The following is a 20,096-nucleotide window of genomic DNA, read 5'->3' on the forward strand; positions in this document are numbered from 1 at the left end:
AATTTCTCCTCTGGAGAGTAATTAAGCAGCTTACCACTGCTTACAGCTTACTTTCAAATGATTCAGAAAACACATGTACAAGTAGATAGGACAAACATAGCAAAGTATTAATGATTGTTGAGTCTAGGTAGAGAATATGTGTTCTGCTAGTCCACGAGTCACAGACTTCCTGTAAAGGCCAAAGTGTAAATATTTTAGGCTTTGCAATTCATAGTCTCTGTGGCAGCTGTTCAACTCTGCATCTCTGCCGTTACAGCACAGAAGCAACCATAGACAATACTTAAATGAATGGGCATGTTATGTTCCAGTAGAACTTAATTTATAAAAACAGGGAAGCCACATTTGGTCTGAGGCTCAGTTCAGTCGCTCAGTCGTGTCCGACCCTTTGCAACCCCATGGACTGCAGCACGCCAGGCTTCCCTGTCCATCACCAACTCCTGGAGCTTGCTCAAACTCATGTCCATCGAGTCAGTGATGCCATCTAACCATCTCATCCTCTGTCATCCCCTTCTCTCCCTGCCTTCAATCTTTCCCAGCATCAGGGTCTTTTCCAGTGAGTCAGTTCTTCGCATCAGGTGGCCAAAGTATTGGAGCTTCAGCTTCAGCATCAGTCCTTCTGATCTGAGCCTCTGGTCTGAGGCTATAGGTTGCCAACTCCTGTGCTAGTCTTTCAACTTTTATGTACTTTTAAAATATTCAGGGGACTTCCCTGGTGGTCCCATAGTTAAGATATCACACTTCCACTGCAGGGGCCAAAACTTCAGTCCCTGGTTAGGGAACAGATCCTGCATGCCTTGCAGCACAGCCAAAAAATAGAAAAGAAAAATAAAAAATATTTGATAATAAAATTTGTTTAATAAAATTCTTAGGTTGGTTTTCAGAGCACACACACACCCCCAACCCCGGTTCCCCTAACACCTACTAATGAAAATAAGAGGTATGTCCTAATCTTTAAGCTGGTCTGATCCAAGTTCAACTACCTGTGAGGTTGTTATGCATTAACCTAAAATAGACTTGATCTTGGTGGCTGGAGTAGCTTTCTTGGCAGTGCAAAAGGCTTGAGGAGGAAGAAGAATTAAGTCATTATGAATATCTGTAGTGTTTTAGACACTGTCAAGCACTCTGTACTGTCTCATGTAGTACCCACCAGCAGTCCTACAAGTGAAATGAGTGAAAGTCACTCAGTCGTGTCTAACTCTTTGTGACCCCATAGACTATACAGTCCATGGAATTCTCCAGGCCAGAATACCGGAGTGGGTAGCCTTTCCCATCTCCAGGGGATCTTCCCGACCCAGGGATCAAACCCAGATCTCCTGCATTGCCGGTGGATTCTTTACCAACTGAGCTATCAGGGAAGACCTCATCAGATTCAAGTAGGTTCCCTAAGTAATGATGAACCAGGGAAAGGGAAGAAACAAGGAAAGGGAAGGAACAGGCTGAGAAAGAGCTAGATAGATAAAGGACTTCTCTGCCTCATGAAAGAGCTTGGACTTCTTTTTTTTTCTTAGAGCTCTTGGAAGGCAGTGGAGGGTTTTAAGCAAGATCACATTTGCATGTTATAAAGTGCTCCTTGGTAGCGTGAAGGATGGAGTCCAGAGGGAAAGAGCTGGTAGTGGGAAGACTCTTCAGGAGGTGATTGCAAAAATAACCCAGGCGAAGTTTGATGCTAGCCTGAACTAATGTGGCAATGAGAGTGAAGAGTTAGATGATAGTATGAGGGCTCTGTGTGAGCTGGAATGGCCGGGACTCAGTGAGTGTATCAGTCAAGGTGGCTGACAGTCTCTTCAGACAGCAGACATGTTTCTTGCCCACACGACGTTCTGCTCTGGTTGGAGAGGCTCCATGGTGCTTACTGTGATCACTCCGGTCCAACCTGAGGAACTTCTCCAATGAGACCAGTTGATGTACCAGAGGGAAAGCTCTGGTGGGACGCCCATGGATGGCTAAGTGCTACAGCCCAGAAGTGACACGCACCATTCACGTCTCATGGACTAGAACTTGTCAGTGGGCCTCACCCAACCAGGGGGTGTGCACAAAGTTCAGCCATGGGTGAGCCATGGTGCCTGAATGGATGAAGGAGAACTCCCAAGTATCTGGTTTAGGGAGTGAGGCAGACGTTAGAGGTTTTCACTGAGAAAGAAAAAATGGAATGGGGCAAGGAGAAGTGGACTGGCCAAATCATTGTAACTCTTCTTCAGCTCTGGAGTGTAACTATCGTATTGGTCCTTTCTGGTTGTCAAGGAGAGGGATTGGAAATCAGCTCCATTTGTGAGCAAGAGTTGACCTTATGCTTTACAAAAGGCATTTTAATTCATTTGCCCGAGTCTTACAGCTTTAATAATGTAGTGTTCAGATCTACTGTGTGTCTTTCTTGCATTTTCATGCGAACTATTGTGTCAACATACGGTGTAAAAATATTAGTTATTAATAGGATGTTAATGAAGTCTTCCTCACCTTAGAATATCAGGCTGCTGAATTCAAAATGCCAGAGATGTTAATGCCCTTCCACCTTCCTCACGTCCACCCCCTAGCAGGGCTCAGTTCAAGCTATCACAGGGTGGCAGTTGGGGAGGAGGTGTAATTAGGCTTCTTGGATCCTATTGTTCTGCTCTGGAGGGCTGACACCTAGCAGCCTTAGGCAATGTTAGTGCCTCCGAATCATTGGGGAGTGATGTCCTCTTTAACCTCAAAAGCAGAAACAGTGAATCTGTTGTTTCTCCCCTTCTTTGTTTTCCAGCTCCCCTCCCCAGTTTAATTGTGGTACCTTAAAAACTGACTTTTTCTGTGCATTTGTTTCTTAACAGTTGCGAGAAACAATCAAAGCTGGCAAAGGTGTGACTTCAGCTATTGACCTGTGTTGTTACCATGGAAACAAAGCATTGGAGGCCCTGGAGAGCTTTCCTCCCTCGGAGGCCAGAACTGCTTTAGAAAACATTGTGTTTGCTGTGATGAGATTTTCCTGACACCAAATTAAAAAGACTGTTTCGTTGGCTGAAAAAATTGGGGAAGGAGGTGATTGGGAGAGCTTTCATGATGAAATATCTAAATGTATTAATGACTTCAACAACATATACATTTTTTTCTTCTTCTTTTAATCACACTGCTAAATGAATACTGCCTTCTTTTTGGAACTGCTGCAAACAAAATTAGAAGAAAAAAGGTCAAGCAGTTTTCAGTTGTCATGCCAGAAGCACACTTGAGGCTTCAGTAACAGAAATAATTAATGAGATTCGCTTCTGTGACCTCAGCAAATGGACAGGAAATAAGTCCTTATTGATTGGACCGCGCCAGGGATGGCGCCAGGGCGGTGGCCTGTGGTTTTCCTTCTAGAGAGGACAGGGCAAGCTGGGAGCTGCAGGTGTCAAGAGAAACACTATCAGTGCCGGCCAGGGAGGACTGTCAAATGACAATTTGTGACCAATTTGTCATAATGGAGGGTAGTCTAATGATTAAGAAAAAAATATGCTTTGTCTTCTTGCAACTATGTCTTTGTATTTATAGATACAGTCTGGATATACTTTTTGCTTCTTGGTTTTTGTAAGATTTGGGGAAGGAGGGTGGAAATTGTTGAAAAAATAATGCCAAATATTTGAAGTAGGAGATTAAAATGTTGTCAAATATTAACTTGGTTATAGTAGAAATTGCCTGTTTTTCTTTCTGGACCAAATTTTTTTTCAAGTGCATTTCAAAGATCCAAACTTGTTTTTTTCTTTTAAGCTGAACAGGATGCTTTTTTTTGTTCTTTTTTTTTAAAGTAAATGTATTCATTTGTAATACTTTGGTGTAAAGAATAGCCTTAATTTTTACAAGCATCAGATATATAGTTGTTCTGGGGAATTCATTGGTGAGTTTTGTTTGTTTGTTTGTTTGTTTGTTTGTTTTTAACCTCAGAATGTCAGATTTTGGTCTTGAACCACAGACTTCCAATTACAGAAAGAATATAAGCAGTCTCACAGGCCTGCAATCGGACGCTGTCTCTATGTGGTTCATAGGAGATGATTTTTGCGGTTTGGATGCAGGCAATATGAGACCACCGTTGACAAGAAGGCTGAGTTTACATAAATGATCTAGGTTGAGACTCAGCCACCTTTCTTCCTTATGTGGTGTAATTACAGCCCTATCTGGAGACATCGAACACAGCAAACAGATTTTATTACCTACTTCACTCAAACACTGTAAGTGAAGTCACTTTAGTTAAACTCCTCCAAAAGTTACAGAATCGTTTTAGCAGGACCCAGCATGTGGCATGCAATGAAGAGAAAATGTAAGTTACAGAGGTTAAGGTATTGCATTATGAAATATCTTTAAGCATACTTGAAACATTGTAACTGTGCAGTTTATGCTACTATAATTTGAAGGCCTATGGATTTAGCTGAAGAGAACACAGCACTCTTCTGTTTGAAATGTCTTTTCTCACAGAAATTGGCTTAATTAGTAACTAGGGTTAGATGCTTTAGATCAGACTAGGTTTTAATCATTAACTTCCACAAAGGAGGAGGCTTGCTTTGTGTTCTCTGGCTGTGCAGGAACTTCAGCAAGCTGTAGGTTTTATCAAACAGATGGTCAGGCACCAGGGAACACAGCACAGCATTCTAGGGCTCTTCTAGGTCTGCTTGAGCACCAGGTTTCCCATGTGACCTTGAACAAGGCACTTCCCTCCGAGCCTCTGTTTCCACATTTGTAAAGGTTAAACGGAAATACATGAAGTCCCCTCCACCTTTGCTTTATTGTCGAAAAGTTTCCCATTTCTGACTCTCTAGATAACAGAGATGCTATGTGAGATTCAGGGAAGAGAGAAGGTGAAACCCAAAGAGAGGTGATGAAGGAGTGCGTGAAACTTAATGGCTGACTTCTCGCTCAGCTGCCCCACAGGTGACCGAAAGAATTCCTAGCTCTCCAGTTGTGTGACTTACAATCTTGAACTCGTTTCAGCACCCGCCTTTCTGCTTTCTTTGGTACATTTCCTACCTCCCTCTCATCTTCCCAGAAGCCCTGCCAGCCTCTGTTCCCTCTCCTGTACCTCGTGTCCTGGCTCCCTGGAAGCAGCAGCTCTGCCCTCACTGTAGAGTGACAGCTCTGCCTTTGTTAAACCTCCTATGCTGGCTTAGTCACTCTAAAGTATTAAACACTGATGGTCTTCTCCACTCACCTTCTTCAGGGATATTTATTTATTCATCCACCCTAAACCCTTGTAACTTTGGACAATCTCTAGGGAGAAATTTGGGCACAGCGAGACACATTTAATTACACTTTTTTGGCCTAGTGCCAGGGGGCTGTCAGGCAGAGTTAGTGACTTTAGTATGCCACCTCCTTCCCCCTCTGCATCACCGTCCAGTCTCTTGCTAGAGGGAAGAATTCATTCATTAGCCACCGCCCTGTTCCTTCCACCTGGACTTGCAAACCTCACTCACTTCAGCCCCTGAGCCACCTGACTTCTGCCTCCCTGTCGGTCTTTTCTTCAGGCTTAGTGAGGGCTCTGCAGGCATGCCAGGCGCTCTGCTGAAGGCCTTAACAGCGCTATCTTATTTGAATCCCATAGCTGCTCTCTGGGGCTAAGATGTATCCCCCATTTATAGATGCAGGAGCCAGCAGAGAGGACCACCTCTGCCTGACTGGCTTGCCTTCACACTCCCCTCCCCACGTCTTTCCAGACAGCACCTTTTTCTCTGTTTCTTTGCTTCTCTTTCCAGATAAGATTCTGCTGCTGCTGCTAAATCGCTTCAGTCATGTCCGACTCTGTGCGACCCCATAGACGGCAGCCGACCAGGCTCCGCCGTCCCTGGGATTCTCCAGGCAAGAACACTGGAGTGGGTTGCCATTCCCTTCTCCAGGAGATCTTCCCGACCCAGGCATTGAACCCAGGTCTCCCACATTGTGGGCAGACGCTTTACCGTCTGAGCCACCAGGGAAGTCTAGATAAGACTCTGCTCCTTTCCAAAGGTGCTTCCCAGGTGGCACAGTGGTAAAGAATCCACCCGCCAGTGCAGAAGACGCAAAAGACACAGAGACCTGGGTTCGACCCCTGAGTCGGGAAGATCCCCTGGAGGAGGAAATGGGCACGCCACACCCGTATTCTTGCTTGGAGAATTCTATGGACAGAGGAGCCTGGTGGGACACAGTCCATGGGGTTGCAAAGAGTCAAACATGACCGAGTACGCACGCATCTATTCACAGTCTTTCCAGAGATCCTCAGCCTGCAGCCTCCTGTCTCCTGTCTCTGGTTTTGAGTCTTGGGTTTCCTCTGCTGGCTATGAATGTGCTCGGTTCTCCCTTAAATGAAATTGCCCTCACTTCCCCTGTTTATCCTTCCACCTGCACTCTTCTTCCTCCCAGAATTAGCAGTACACCTTCTTACAAGCTACTATAACCTTTGCAGTTCATCATTCACTGAATTCACTGCTGGGGCCCCACCATCTCGACCAGCACTTGCACTTCAGATACTCAAAGACATTTAAACCTATCAGGTCTCACAGCACAGCTCCACGGAGATGATGTCTTCTTGCTCACAGGTGGTGGCCTCACTGTAAACTTTACAGCCATACCCCTGCACACAGACGCCCTACATGATTTCACATAGCCAATTGCAGCTTCCTCCCTCACCCCCCAGCACCTGTGAGCCACTTCCACTCTTCTCAGCTGCCCTTCTTTGGTGTCTCACACATCTTGCTCTCAGTCCCACCCCTCGAGACATTCTTTTCTAAGATTTAAGGTGTCTAGTTCCCCAGGAACTACAAAGCAGTTTCCTGTGCCACTGTCATCTTCCTTTAATCCCCCCAACTTAGAAAAACAGTTTCTAAAAAACAGTTATCGATTAGATACTGATTAGATAGTGAGTTATTTACCATTCACTATTACTCTGAAAAAAGGTAAGGATTATGACCATCATTAAACTTGGTTGTGCGCTTTACTTGATGACAACATTAAATCTGCATCATGTTTTTCTGCTCCTATGATGTACTTAGTCACACCTAAAAATAAATGATGGTGGGTGACACTGTGTGCCTTATCCAGGTCTCCTTCTCTGAAGTTTGAGACTGTCTCTTATCTATACTAATATTATTACTATGGCCTGGGATGCAGGTGAAACCTATAAACCTGGGGTAAAAGATGTATACTTCAGTGCAGAATGCTCCAAAAAGATGTAGACCTTCTTTAAGGCCAAGAACCCCCAACACAATGAACTCAGGTGACCAGAAAGCAATCTGAATAATCCTTGATGATATTTCAAAACCTGATAAGTTGCTGTAATACAGGTCTCTTTGGGCAAGAAGGTTTGGGAAAATTGTGTTTAATCAGCAAAATTTCAGCTAAAAGATACTTATTTTTCTCACTCTCTTTTTTTAAGACTCTAACTAGAAATTTCTTGGCAGTCTAGTGGTTGGGACTTGATGCTTTCGCCGCTGTGGCCTGGGTTCAATCCCTGGTCAGAAAACGAGACCCTGTAAGCCAAGTGGCATTGCCAAAAGAAAAAAAAAAAACTCTTAACTGAGCAGCAGGTCCATCACATATACAGAAAACTTGCTTTTCAGAAAACCCTTTTCACATTGCTTCCTAGATTTCTTAGTTTCGGGAAGATTCTTTCCTGCCCCTTCATTTGTCTTCCCACTGTGAGATCCTCTGGTTAAGATCTCACCTTTCTGACCAATAGAAGTTCCGGAATTTATCTTTAGAATGACTGCCTCTCAGTCTGGAGAAGGGATGCCATACCTTTGCTAAAACCCACAAGGACAGAGATAGATCAAGTTGATTTTTCAGTCTGTTTAACTGTGAGGATACAATTGTTACTCCGTTATTAATAGTTTCCATTTCTGTTAATCACCTTTTAGTAATAATAAAATTATTTGCACTTTCTTTTTAAAACATGAAGCAATCTAACAAGACAGCCTTTTACCGCTTTCTTCATTTCCTACCAGTCACTCCTAATCTCTTCTCAAATTAGCTGTTTTATTCTTTCAGAATGGTTCCTGCTTTTCCATTAAGGAGATAACATACTTTTTAAAAAGAAGGTCACCTGGGGAGACACCAGAGGGGCCAGAACAGAGGGGTCCACCTCTCCCTTTAGCTCCCCGACCTGCCGTTGGAGCTCTGAAGTACTGGGTTTTAGGCCTGTCTGCTGGTGGAGGAATGTTCTTCTTCAATATATATTTCTTACTGTTCCATAGAAAGGGAAAGTTTCACAGGCTTTCATTCCTTTTTCATAGATGCTAATTCCATCTTCATGGAAAAGTTCTCAGCTCTATCAGCTCTCAATGTGGTCTGTTCATTTCAAAGACTGACATTGTACCTGTCACTGCATCCTGTGAGCAGATGAGTAGGCTCCCCACTGCCCTGACTGTTGTTGGGAAGATTTCACTTTTTGATGCATTTAAGTAAATAAACACTTATGAAGAAATTTTGAAAGATAGGAAATCTTTGATAGGAAATCTGAATCTCACCATGCTCGCATAATCAGTATCACCATTTCCTTTGTATTTCTTCCAGTCTTTTCTGCCATGCCTCTTTTTTTTTTTTTTTTGGTATGATTGTAATTATATGCAATAGTATCAATTCAGTGAAGCCAGGTGAAAGTGTTAGTTGCCCCGTCACATCCAACTCTTTGCAACCCCATACAAAGAGCCCGCTAGGCTCCTCTGTTCATGGGATTTCCCAGGCAGAATACTGGAGTGGGTTGCCGTTTCCTTCTCCAGGGGATCTTCCCAACCCAGGGATTGAACCTGGGTCTCCTGCATTGCAGGCAGATAGATTCTTTACCATGTGAGCCAGCAGGGAAGCAGTCTTCATAACCACTATTAATAAGTAGCTTAAATTCTACACAAGGCACCTTGAATTTCTATTCCTGATTGGTTTCTCTGAGGTAAATGGGTATGTGGTAAATACTCGTAAGTCCACCTCCCAACCTGCTACTAAGAAAGTCTCTGTCATAGAAAGTTAATGCCCCTGCAGGTTCTCCACAGGAGCAGGTTAAGACTGTGGCATAAATTGCCTTAAAACTCTTCAACCTGAATGAGCAATCTTTTCCGTTGGTGGTTCCCATTCCTTCAAAATGACGCTCAAAATAGATTGATACCTCCATGCATTTTCCTCTTGCTTCACTGCAAGTTCTCAGTCAGCCACACTTCTGTAGGATGACTTCTTCCTTGTCACCGAAGCTAACTATCTCCCAGGACAGAAAAGGGCCTTGGGAAGTTGTGGTAGGTTCTGCTCTTGGCCAAGACCATGTAGAAATCATTTTCTAAGAATTGATAAGCTATCTTTGTTTCTTCAAAGACTTAGGAGAAGGAAACTCCTCAGGTTTGTTTGATGGGAAACAAAATAACCTTTATCTGACTGAAGTCTTCCATGCTGTGACAGTAATAGCTTACTGTGTTTTGTATTGTCTTGTTTTGTTTGAATCCTTTTTTTTTTTAAGCCTTCAAATAGATGAGAAAACAGTGTCATTCTCAAAGAATTAAGCTATACCTGCAACCTTTCTTTCCTTAAGTTAGTCTTCATAACTTTACTATTTGCATCAATCCTCACTTCCGACATTTCCTACTTCCCACAGTGAAGTCCCCTGCCTGCTGCCTGCCTTATATTGTGAATTGCAGTTACTTAACTTGTGTACAAGGAATATGATCAAGTTAATTGTGAACTTCCTAATTGTTGCCTATTTACGTGGCTTTGTATTTCTCTTTCTTTTTATCCTTCTTTTTTCAAGATTTAAAATTGCTTTAATTGAATTTTTAAAAGCAACTTTATTGAAGTAAAATTTACACATCGTGAAATCCATCTAGTGTAAGTATACAATTCAGTGATTTTCAATAAATTTGCAGAGTTGTGTAAGCATCACCACAGTTCAGTTTTTAAAGATCCCTTGTGCCCATTTGCAGTCAGCCCTTACTCCCATCCTCAGTCCTGCTGCTGCTGCTGCTAAGTCACTTCAGTCGTGTCCAACTCTGTGTGACCCCATAGACGGCAGCCCACCAGGCTCCCCCGTCCCTGGGATTCTCCAGGCAAGAACACTGGAGTGGGTTGCCATTTCCTCCTCCAATGTGTGAAAGTGAAGTCACTCAGTCATGTCCGACCCTCAGCAACCCCACAGACTGCAGCCCACCAGGCTCCTCCATCCATGGGATTTTCTAGGCAAGAGTACTGGAGTGGCTTGCCATTGCCTTCTCCGTCCTCAGTCCTAGGCAGCCACTACTCTACTCTCTGTCTCTATAGGTCTGCCTTCTTTGGACATTTGATGTAAATGGAGTTTTACAATACTTAGTCTTTTGCATCTGGGTTCTGTCACTTAGCATAATGTTTTTGAGGTTTATCTATGTTATGGAATTAATCATTATTTCATTCATTTATTGCTAAATAATATTCCATTGTACAGATACATTATATTCCTTTATCCATTTACCAGTTGATTGGCATTTCAGTTATTTCTACTGTTCACCTATTATGAATAATGCTGTTGTGAATCCTTATGTACAGGTCATTGTGTAGACAAAAGTTTCCATTGCTCTTGAGTAGATCCTCAGGACTAAAATTTATGATAAATTTATGTATAACTTTTGAGAAATTGCCAGACTGTTTTCCAAAGGTATCATTTTACCTTTTCAACACATGTGGGTTCCGATTTCTTCACATCTGTGCCAACTCTTGGTGTTCCCTTTTTTATTATTATAGCTATTCTAGTAGGAATGAGACTATTATCTCGTTGTGACTTTTGCTTGCATTTTCCTAGTGATTAATGATGTTTAAGCTTCTTCTCACGAGCTTGTTAGTCTTTTATATATCTTCTTTGGTGAAATGTCTGTTCAGATCTTTTGCCCATTTGTTAATCGGGTTCTTTATCTTATTATTGTTATAAGCATTTTTTATGTATTCTGAATACAAGTCCTTTATCTGATATATGATGTTCAAGTACTTGCTCCCAATCTATGGCTTAAATTCATTTTCATAATGATTCCTTTTGAAGTGCAGTGTCTTTACTTTTAATGAAATCCACTTTATCAGTTTTTTTCATCTATAGATCATACCTTTCATGTCATATCTAAGTGATCTTTGCCTGACCCAAAGTCACAAAGATTTTCTCCAATGTTCTTTTCTTAGAGCTTTATAGTTTTAGCTCCTACATTTAAGTCTATAATCCATTTTTAGTTAATTTTTGTATGTAGTATGAGGTAAAGGTTTAAATGGGGGTATCTCATCCTCAGCACCGTTGACACATTGGTCTGGGTCATTCTTTGCTGTGAGGGTTACCTGTGCATTGTTGGAGGTTTAGCAGCATCTCTGGCCTCTACCCACTAAATGCCAGCGGCATCCTGCCCCTAGCTGTGACAACCAGAATCGTCTCCAGAAATTGCCAAATGCTCCCTGCCTTTGGGAAGCCAAAATCTTCCCCATCGAAAACCACTGGGCTAAATTAATTAGTTTTGTATGTGGATATCCAGTTGTTCTAGAACCATTTGTTGAAAAGATAATTCTTTACTCCTTTGAATTGCTTTGACAGCTTTGTAGAAAATCAGTTGACCCTAAATATAAGGGCTTGCTTCTGGATTGCCAATTCCATTCCATTGATCTCTGAGTCTGTCCTTATGCCAGACCACACTCCTTGATTACTGTAGCTTTATATTAAATTTTTAAATTGGGAAGTAGAAGTCCTGCAGCTTAATTCTAAATAAACTGTTAATTTTAAGATAATTGCAGATTCACAAGTTGTTGTTCAGTCACTCAGTCATGTTCAACTCTTTGTGACCCCATGGTCTGCAGCACGGCAGGCTTCCCTGTCCTTCACTATCTCCTGGAGTTTGCTCAAACTCATGTCCATTGAGTCAGTGATGCCATCCAACCATCTCATCCTCTGTCACCCCATTCACAAGTAGTCATAAGAAATAATAGAGAGAGATTCTGTGTACCCTTTGCCATTTTCCCTGATGGTCGCAGCTTATGAAACTATAGGACAACATCACAACCAGAGTGTTGACACTGATACGATCCATCAATCTTATTCAGATTTCCCCATTTATACTTGTAGTTCCTCTTTTTCAGAATTGTTTTGGCCACTCTGGGTCCTTTGCATTTCTATAAAAATTTTTGGATCAACTTGTCATTTTCTACAAAAGAGTCTGCTGGGATTTTGATAGGGATTGCATTGAGTATATAGATCTAATTTCATATCAGTTCAGTTCAGTCGCTCAGTCATGTCCAACTCTTTGTGACCCCATGGACTGGAGCATGCCAGGCCTCCCTGTCCATCACCGACTCCCGAAGCTTACTCAAACTTGTGTCCATTGAGTCGGTGCTGCCATCCAACCATCTCATCCTCTGTCGTCCCCTTCTCCTGCCTTCAATCTTTCCCAGCATCAGGGTGTTTTCAAATGAGTCAGTTCTTCGCATCAGGTGGCCAAAGTATTGGCACTTCAGCTTCAGCATCAGTCCTTCCAGTGAATACTCAGGACTGATATCCTTTAGGATGGACTGGTTGGATCTCCTTGTAGTCCAAGGGACTCTCAAGAGTCTTCTCCAACACCACAGTTCAAAAGCATCAGTTCTTCGGGGCTCAGCTTTCTTTATAATGCAACTCTCACATCCATACATGACTACTGGAAAAACCATAGGTTTGACTAGATGGACTTTTGTTGGCAAAGTAATGTCTCTGCTTTTTAATATGCCTTCTAGGTTGGTCATAACTTTTCTTCCAAGTAGTAAGCATCTTTTATTTCATGGTCGCAGTCACCATCTACAGTGATTTTGGAACCCCCCAAAATAAAGTGTGTCTGTTTCCACTGTTTCCCCATCTATTTGCCATGAAGGGATGGGACCGGATGCCATGATCTTAGTTTTCTGAATGTTGAGTTTTAAGCCAACTTTTTCACTCTCCTCTTTCACTTACATCAAGAGGCTCTTTAGTTCCTCTTCACTTTCTGCCATAAGTGTGGTGTCATCTGAATATCTGAGGTTACTGATATTTCTCCTAGCAATCTTGATTCCAGTTTATGCCTCATCTAGCCCAGCATTTCTACATTTGATTTTAGCCAAAAGGCCGAGAAGCGATATAGCCCAGCATTTCTAGTACTCTGCATACAAGTTAAATAAGCAAGGTGACAATATACAGCTTTAATTACTCCTTTCCCAATTTGGAACCAGCCTGTTGTTCCATGTCGAGTTCTAACTGTTGCTTCCTGACCTGCATACAGATTTCTCAGGAAGCAGGTCAGGTGAACTGGTATTCCCATCTCTTTAAGAATTTTCAGATAATTGCCATTTAATGATATTAATCTTCTAATCCATGAATCATGATTTTCTTTTTTATTGTGGTTTTATCTATCTCTCTCTCTCTATATATATATATATATATATATATATATGTCGTGATATGGGCCATTACAATAATTTAAAGTTTTCAATTTAGTGACATTAATTACATTCATACTGTTTTGCAATCATTACCACTATTTCTATAAATGCCCATCACCCCAAATGTAAACCATGCTTTTCTTTAACCAGCAGTACTGAAATTGCCAACTTACTAGTTACCATATGGTCTCCTGTAGCCCCCAAAATTATTTTTCATTTCAGTAATTTAACACCAAACCCTGAATCCCAGGGAATCCTGGTACTTGTCTTTAGAAGAATATAAACGAGTCTTTGTTAAGAAATTGGGCTTTAGAGTCTTCAAATCCCAGCTCTGCCATTGACAAGCAGGTTAATTTACTTCTCTAACTCTTCCATTATCATGCACAAATTTAAACGGTTTCATTTCTATCAACCTTCCAGGTGTGGGCAACCCCAAATGGGGTGCAGAGACTCCCAGGGATACTCAGCAGCCTGCCACATGCTGTGGAAGCCACAGAATGAACACACACATTGTCCGGGAACATATTTTTTCCCCACAAAGCTAACATTAGGTAATTTAACTACAAATGAGTTTTTAAACTTTTATAGCATACCATATATATATATTACAGAATTACATGTAAGACTTACACTCGTATAATATAAAAAATAAGACTTAAATTTAAAGCCTTTATTTGTGTGCTGTGAGCTAACCCTTCTTCCTTTCCACCTCCCCACATGCCCCTTAACAAGTCTTACCCTCTAGTCTCCCTCTCAGGTCTAACAGACATTCACTCTTCATTCACAGCCCTTTTCCTACAGAACCTCAGAATTCTTCTCAACACAGCTCTCCAGGCAGGCACTGGTAGTGTCAACTTGAAGTCTGTTTGCCATCTCTGTTCAGCTAGCCAACAACTGTATGCTTTAATCTGTATTTTACCGTTTCAGGCTATTTGAAATAAAATTAGTAGTTCTGAAAATCAAGGTGGTTTTATTTTCTTCTGACTTTCCAAAGGTCATGGTCTTCCTTTCAAATTATTTTACTTTTTCTGTTTTACACATAAATTATAATAAAGATAACGAAAGACATCATATGATATGTTGACTTTAAAAATGTCAGTATCCAGTATGTCATCTTGTCTGCTGGTCCAAAGGTGTTTATATTTTGTGTAACTTTGTTCTTCTAATAGCCATCAATGGAAATCACATGTCCATTAATATGAAAAAAAAAAAAAAACCCTTTGGAAACATCTTTGCAAAACACTTGTGTCTCAGATGGGAAAGAATCTGCCTGCAATTCAGGAGACTCAGGTTCGATCTCTGGGTCGGGAAGACAGCTTGGAGAATTCCATGGACAGAGGAGCCTGATGTGTCACAGTCCATGGGAGTTGCAAAGGGTCAGGCATGACTAAGCAATTAATTATTTTTTCCCATGCACACACTGTGATCATTAGATCCTATTTAAGAAAGATTAAATTGTGTTTTATTACATATGTAGGAAAGGTTTGATTTTTGTTTTATTTCATCAATTTAAACACAGGTTTCTTTGGGATTCTTTTTTAGATCCTCATCTCTTTATAGAGAGATTCAGAGATAGAAGATGAAGAGATGGACAAGGACAGGTAATAGAGCAAGTCTCTTTTTGATTAAACCATTAAATATCTAAACATCTGTATTTTCCTTCCCTGTGTCCTACCTACCAACTTTTTATGATCAGAAGCTAGCATGACACATTGCCTTAATTTGTATCTAGCTGTTGCTAAGCTATCACTATGGTACCAATGCACTCAGGCAAATATAATAGCTAAAAACAAATGTGTAGGAAGAAAATTTTGTCCCTAGCCCCCTCACCTCTCCTGTCCTCTGGATGAGTAGTTCAGCATTGAATTTCTGTGTCATAATTGCTTTACACCTGTAACAAAACAACACAAATTAACCTGAAACCTTTGAAAACCAAATTATTACAGCCCATAAAAATATAACCATGTCTGCAAATGTCATTTATAAAAGTCATCACTAGTCTTTGTACCTATATCTTGTAATGATTGAAACAGCCTGCATGGTAACAGTGATTGATTTTTTGCCCTCAAGCAATGTAAAACACCAGCAAAAATACTGTCCTATTAATTAAAATTTTTATGGTCATGCAATCACAATGAATGGCATCTTTTTGTTCTTTCTCAATGGTTAAAGTTTTTCAAATACTTTAAAATTTTTCAAATTCTAGTAGATAATTTCAGCAAAATGATCTAATGTACGCTTTGTCTTCAAGAGTGATAGAAATATAAACTGTACTCTCCAGGGTTATATCTCCGTCCTGTTACTTCCTTTGCCTCACTGCATATGCAATTAATCCAAAAGGAAAAGCTTAATTTTCTTAAAAGTGCCCATTAACACTATTCAACTATGTTTATTATAGACTGGATATATTACTTGTTTACCTAAATAGTAGCATAAATATCTGTTTTTAGAGAGCTTAACGTAAGTTTTTCTGTATGATTGCATTCTTAAGCAAATCTATGATTAGTTAATAAACCACTTTCCCTCTTGACTAGTTCTAGTGAAAGCTTACCAATTTAAACATTGTGTGCTAACACTTCTTCCATTCTTAGCAGTCTTCCATTTTTGCCCATCAAAAAGAGCTTTCTGTTTGCAGTGTGTCAGCTGTACTATTTATAATAGAGTTAACAATGCCAACTAGAGGCAGTAAAAGGTGTATATTTCATATGCAAATTCCCAGCAATAATTTCTACAATTACATATAGTTGCTTACTCTATTATGTTCAACATCAGTATTATAAAACTGAATCCAGGAAGGAGAAAATAGTACTGATATTACTTTTTTGTATCTCTTAAAAACTTTTAGTGAATTAATTAGAAAAATAAAGAGTTCAAAATGGAAGTAGCCCTAGCTTATTATAATGGATATTTTCACATAATGGGACTTTGATGACCTATTATAGTAGCTATTCAGAGGAAGAAAGTCTCTGTATGACACAGACTGTTCTTTCTGTTTTGTCTCTGAGTTTGTGTTTTTCCAAACAGTTTTCTCTCTCTCTCTCTCTTTTTTTGACTGTCCCATGCATCATGTGGGATCTTAGTTTTCCAACCATGGATTGAACCAGTCCCACTTGCATTGGAAGCACTGGAGTCTTAACCACTGAACCCCCAAGGAAGTCTCATAGTCCTCTTTATTTCTTGTTTTACCAGATTGTGATTCCCCTGACCATAAGTAGAAGGAAAAAAAGTAAGAAACCAAGGATAAATTCATGTGTTTTTTTTCACTGATGTATATTAAGTGTTATTGTGTGCAAAGCACTATCGTGGATACAAGCATGACCAGAAAGGGAGATTATTTGTGTCTTCCCCCACTGTACTGTGGACTTCTGTGGACCAGAGTCTCTTTGGAAGCAAGTGGGATGTGACAAATAGAATAGGCAGATCTGGGTTCAAATACTAGCTTTTCCATTGAATGTGATGTTAGGCAAATTCTCCAAGCTTTATCTTGCTTTCTGGCAGAAATGGAGATAGTCATGCTTGCTAGTGAAGTAGTTGCTGAGTACCTGAAAGTGTCTCTGCACCTATTACAGAGGTTGATAGTCAGTAAATGCTGTTAAAGGGAATACTGTTTTTTTATTATTATTTTGTTTTATTGGCCATGCCATGCGGCTTGCAGGATCTTAGTTCCCTGACCAAGGATGGAACCTGGGCCCATGGCAGCGAAAGTGCCAAGTCTTAACCACTGGGCTGCCAGGGCACTCCCAAGAAATGTTGATTATGTTTTTATAATGATGGAACAAGCAAGTAAAATGGAATAATAGTAAAGGAACAGTGGATTGGAAACTCTAATTAGAATATCTAAAGTAGATCTGCATATCTGCGGTTATTGATATTTCTCCCGGCAATCTTGATTCCAGCTTGTGCTTCTTCCAACCCAGCGTTCCTCATGATGTACTCTGCATATAAGTTAAATAAGCAGATGATACTACCCTTATGGCAGAAAGTGAAGAGGAACTAAAAAGCCTCTTGATGAAAGTGAAAGAGGAGAGTGAAAAGGTTGGCTTGAAGCTCAACATTCAGAAAACAAAGATCATGGCATCTGGTCCCATCACTTCATGGGAAATAGAAAAACAGTGGAAACAGTGTCAGATTTTATTTTTTTGGGCTCCAAAATCACTGCAGATGCTGATTGCAGCCATGAAATTAAAAGACGCTTACTCCTTGGAAGGAAAGTTATGACCAACCTTGATAGTATATTAAAAAGCAGAGACATTCCTTTGCCAACAAGGTCCGTCTAGTCAAGGCTATGGTTTTTCCCGTGGTCATGTATGGATGTGAGAGTTGGACTGTGAAGAAAACTGATCACCGAAGAATTGATGCTTTTGAACTGTGGTGTTGGAGAAGACTCTTGAGAGTCCCTTGGACTGAAAGGAGATCCAACCAGTCCATCCTAAAGGAGATCAATCCTGGGTTTTCATTGGAAGAACTGATGCTGAGGCTGAAACTGCAATACTTTGGCCACCTCATGCGAAGAGTTGACTCACTGGAAAAGACTCTGATACTGGGAAAGGTTGGGGGCGGGAGGAGAAGGGGACGACAGAGAATGAGATGGCTGGATGGCATCACCGACTCGATGGACATGAGTTTGAGTGAACTCCGGGAGTTGGTGATGGACAGGGAGGCCTGGTGTGCTGTGATTCATGGGGTCGCGGAGAGTCAGACACGACTGAGCGACTGAACTGAACTGAACTGAAAGTAGATCTAGAGAATTCTTCTAACATATAGGACAATATAAGATGAGAAAAGATCTAGAAGGGAGGTAATAGAGCCCACCCAAGGGTGTATCTTTAAAAAGCAATATTTAAAGGGCCAAGACAGGTGTAAAGCTTACAGTTTGGAAAGCTGTGGGGTTGGATGGGAACAGTTTTCCTATGTTGTGGTCTTTGAACCTACATCAAAATCTGGGGCACGCTGTAGAATCAGGACTTTACCCAGACCTACTGAGCTGAATCGAAAGAGGAGGCCCAGGATCAGTGCAGTGTTTCTCATAAACTTCCAAGTAATTTTCATACACACACCAGTTTTAGATCCAGTGGGTAGATAACAAATTTCTAAGGTTCCATTGACATTTAATTCTTGGTGTGGTACAAAAGACAAAACATGAACTTTGAAGTAAGACAGATTCCAGCCAAACTGGAATGCTCAAACAAACAAAAAGAACTCTACCCAATAGAAGAGGGGGCTTACCAGGTGGTTCTAGGGGTAAAGAACCTGCCTGCTAATGCCGAAGACCTAAGAGATGCAGGTTTGATCCTTGGGTCAGGAAGATCCCCTGAAGGAGGAAAAGGCAACTCACTCCAGTATTCTTGCCTTGAGAATTCAATGGACAGAGGAGCCTGGAGGGCTACAGTCCATGGGATCTCAAAGAGTCAGACACCACTGAAGCAACTTAGCACACACACACCCAGTAGAAAGCAGGAGAGAAAGACAAATACTGTACCCACTTAATATATGGAATCTGAAAAAACTGAACTCGTAGATTCAGAGAACAGATACAGGATTTGGGATGGAGGGAGGAGGGGAATGAATGAAGTTGGTCAAAAGACACAAACTTACAGTTATCAAGTAAGTCATGGGGAGGTAATGTAAAGCATGGTGACCTATAGTTAATGATGCTGTGTTGCATGTTTGAAAGTTGCCAAGAGAGTAAATCCTAAAAAAAATTTGTAACTGTATGTGCTGATGGATGTTAACTAGATTTATTGTGGTAATCATCCCTCAGTATATACAAATGTTTAATCATTATGTTGTACCTGAAACTAATCTTATATGTATTTGTACCTCAATTCTTAAAAAATAAAGCAAAAAGGGGAAAAGAAGTATAAAATGTGTAAAAAGTGAAAAATATAGAATGGAAGACATTAGTATTTATATTAGAATTAATTACAATAAATTAAATTCACCAACTAAAAAGAATCTCAAATTCAGTTAAAAAGCACTATCCAATAAGCTGTCTAAAAGAGAAACTTAAAATACAGAGAAAGATTGAAGATAAAATATGGGAAAAATATGAACCAAAAGGAAAATAAAAGAGAAAGAATATTAGTATCTGACAATATAGGATATAAGACAAAATATATATAATGGACAAAGAAGGTCATATGCTGCTAAAAGGAACAATAGAGCAAGAAGATACAACCATCAAAAACATATATGCACCTAACAATACAGCCTCAAAATATACAAAGGAACAACTGAAAAAAGTAGCAGAGAGAAATGAATACATCAAATTATATAGTTAAAAGATTTTAGCCATATCTTTCAGAAATTGATAAATCAAGCAGGCATAAAATACACATAATGAAATTTTGAATCATACAGTTAATAAGCTCAAGCTCTGAAGTATATAGAGCTCAGCACCAAAGGAATAGTTAGTAAATATTAGATTCAACTATGTGAAAATGTGAGTATGAGAATTTTTTGCCTCTAAAAGTTTCATATTATTCCTCATAGTTTGTTGAAGGAATTAAACTAGCTAATGTCTGTAAAGCAATTAGCACAATGTCTAATTTAGTCTCCTTTGGTATTTAGTTTACAAAGAGAATACTTTCCTCAATTATTAGTAATTGGATAAGTGAGATCCAAAATATTCAGTCATGTGAAATGTGAGGTCACAATTTGTTTTTTAAGATTAACAAGCAAGTGACTCATATAGACCTAGCTGGTGAGGAATTTGGGGAGCCTAGCTGCCCTACCTAAATTCATGCCCAACTCAGCTGTGATTT

General features: G+C 40.4%; 1 protein-coding gene across 2 annotated transcripts in view; it reads left to right on the forward strand.

The window, feature by feature from the left end:
* The window catches only part of PDSS2 (decaprenyl diphosphate synthase subunit 2), a 286,538-nt gene extending 271,092 nt beyond the window's left edge, over nt 1–15,446 (forward strand). For both annotated transcript variants that reach the window (XM_055433579.2, XM_055433580.2), the window contains one exon: nt 2,805–15,446. In XM_055433579.2, the coding sequence (XP_055289554.2) occupies nt 2,805–2,963 (159 nt within the window). In that variant the 3' untranslated portion in view covers nt 2,964–15,446. The remainder of the gene's footprint in view (nt 1–2,804) is intronic.
* The last annotated feature ends 4,650 nt before the right edge of the window (nt 15,447–20,096 follow it).

Source organism: Moschus berezovskii, chromosome 10 (genome assembly GCF_049115385.1).
Source record: "Moschus berezovskii isolate FMDL1 chromosome 10, NW_MosBer_1.0, whole genome shotgun sequence".
NCBI lineage: Eukaryota > Metazoa > Chordata > Mammalia > Artiodactyla > Moschidae > Moschus > Moschus berezovskii.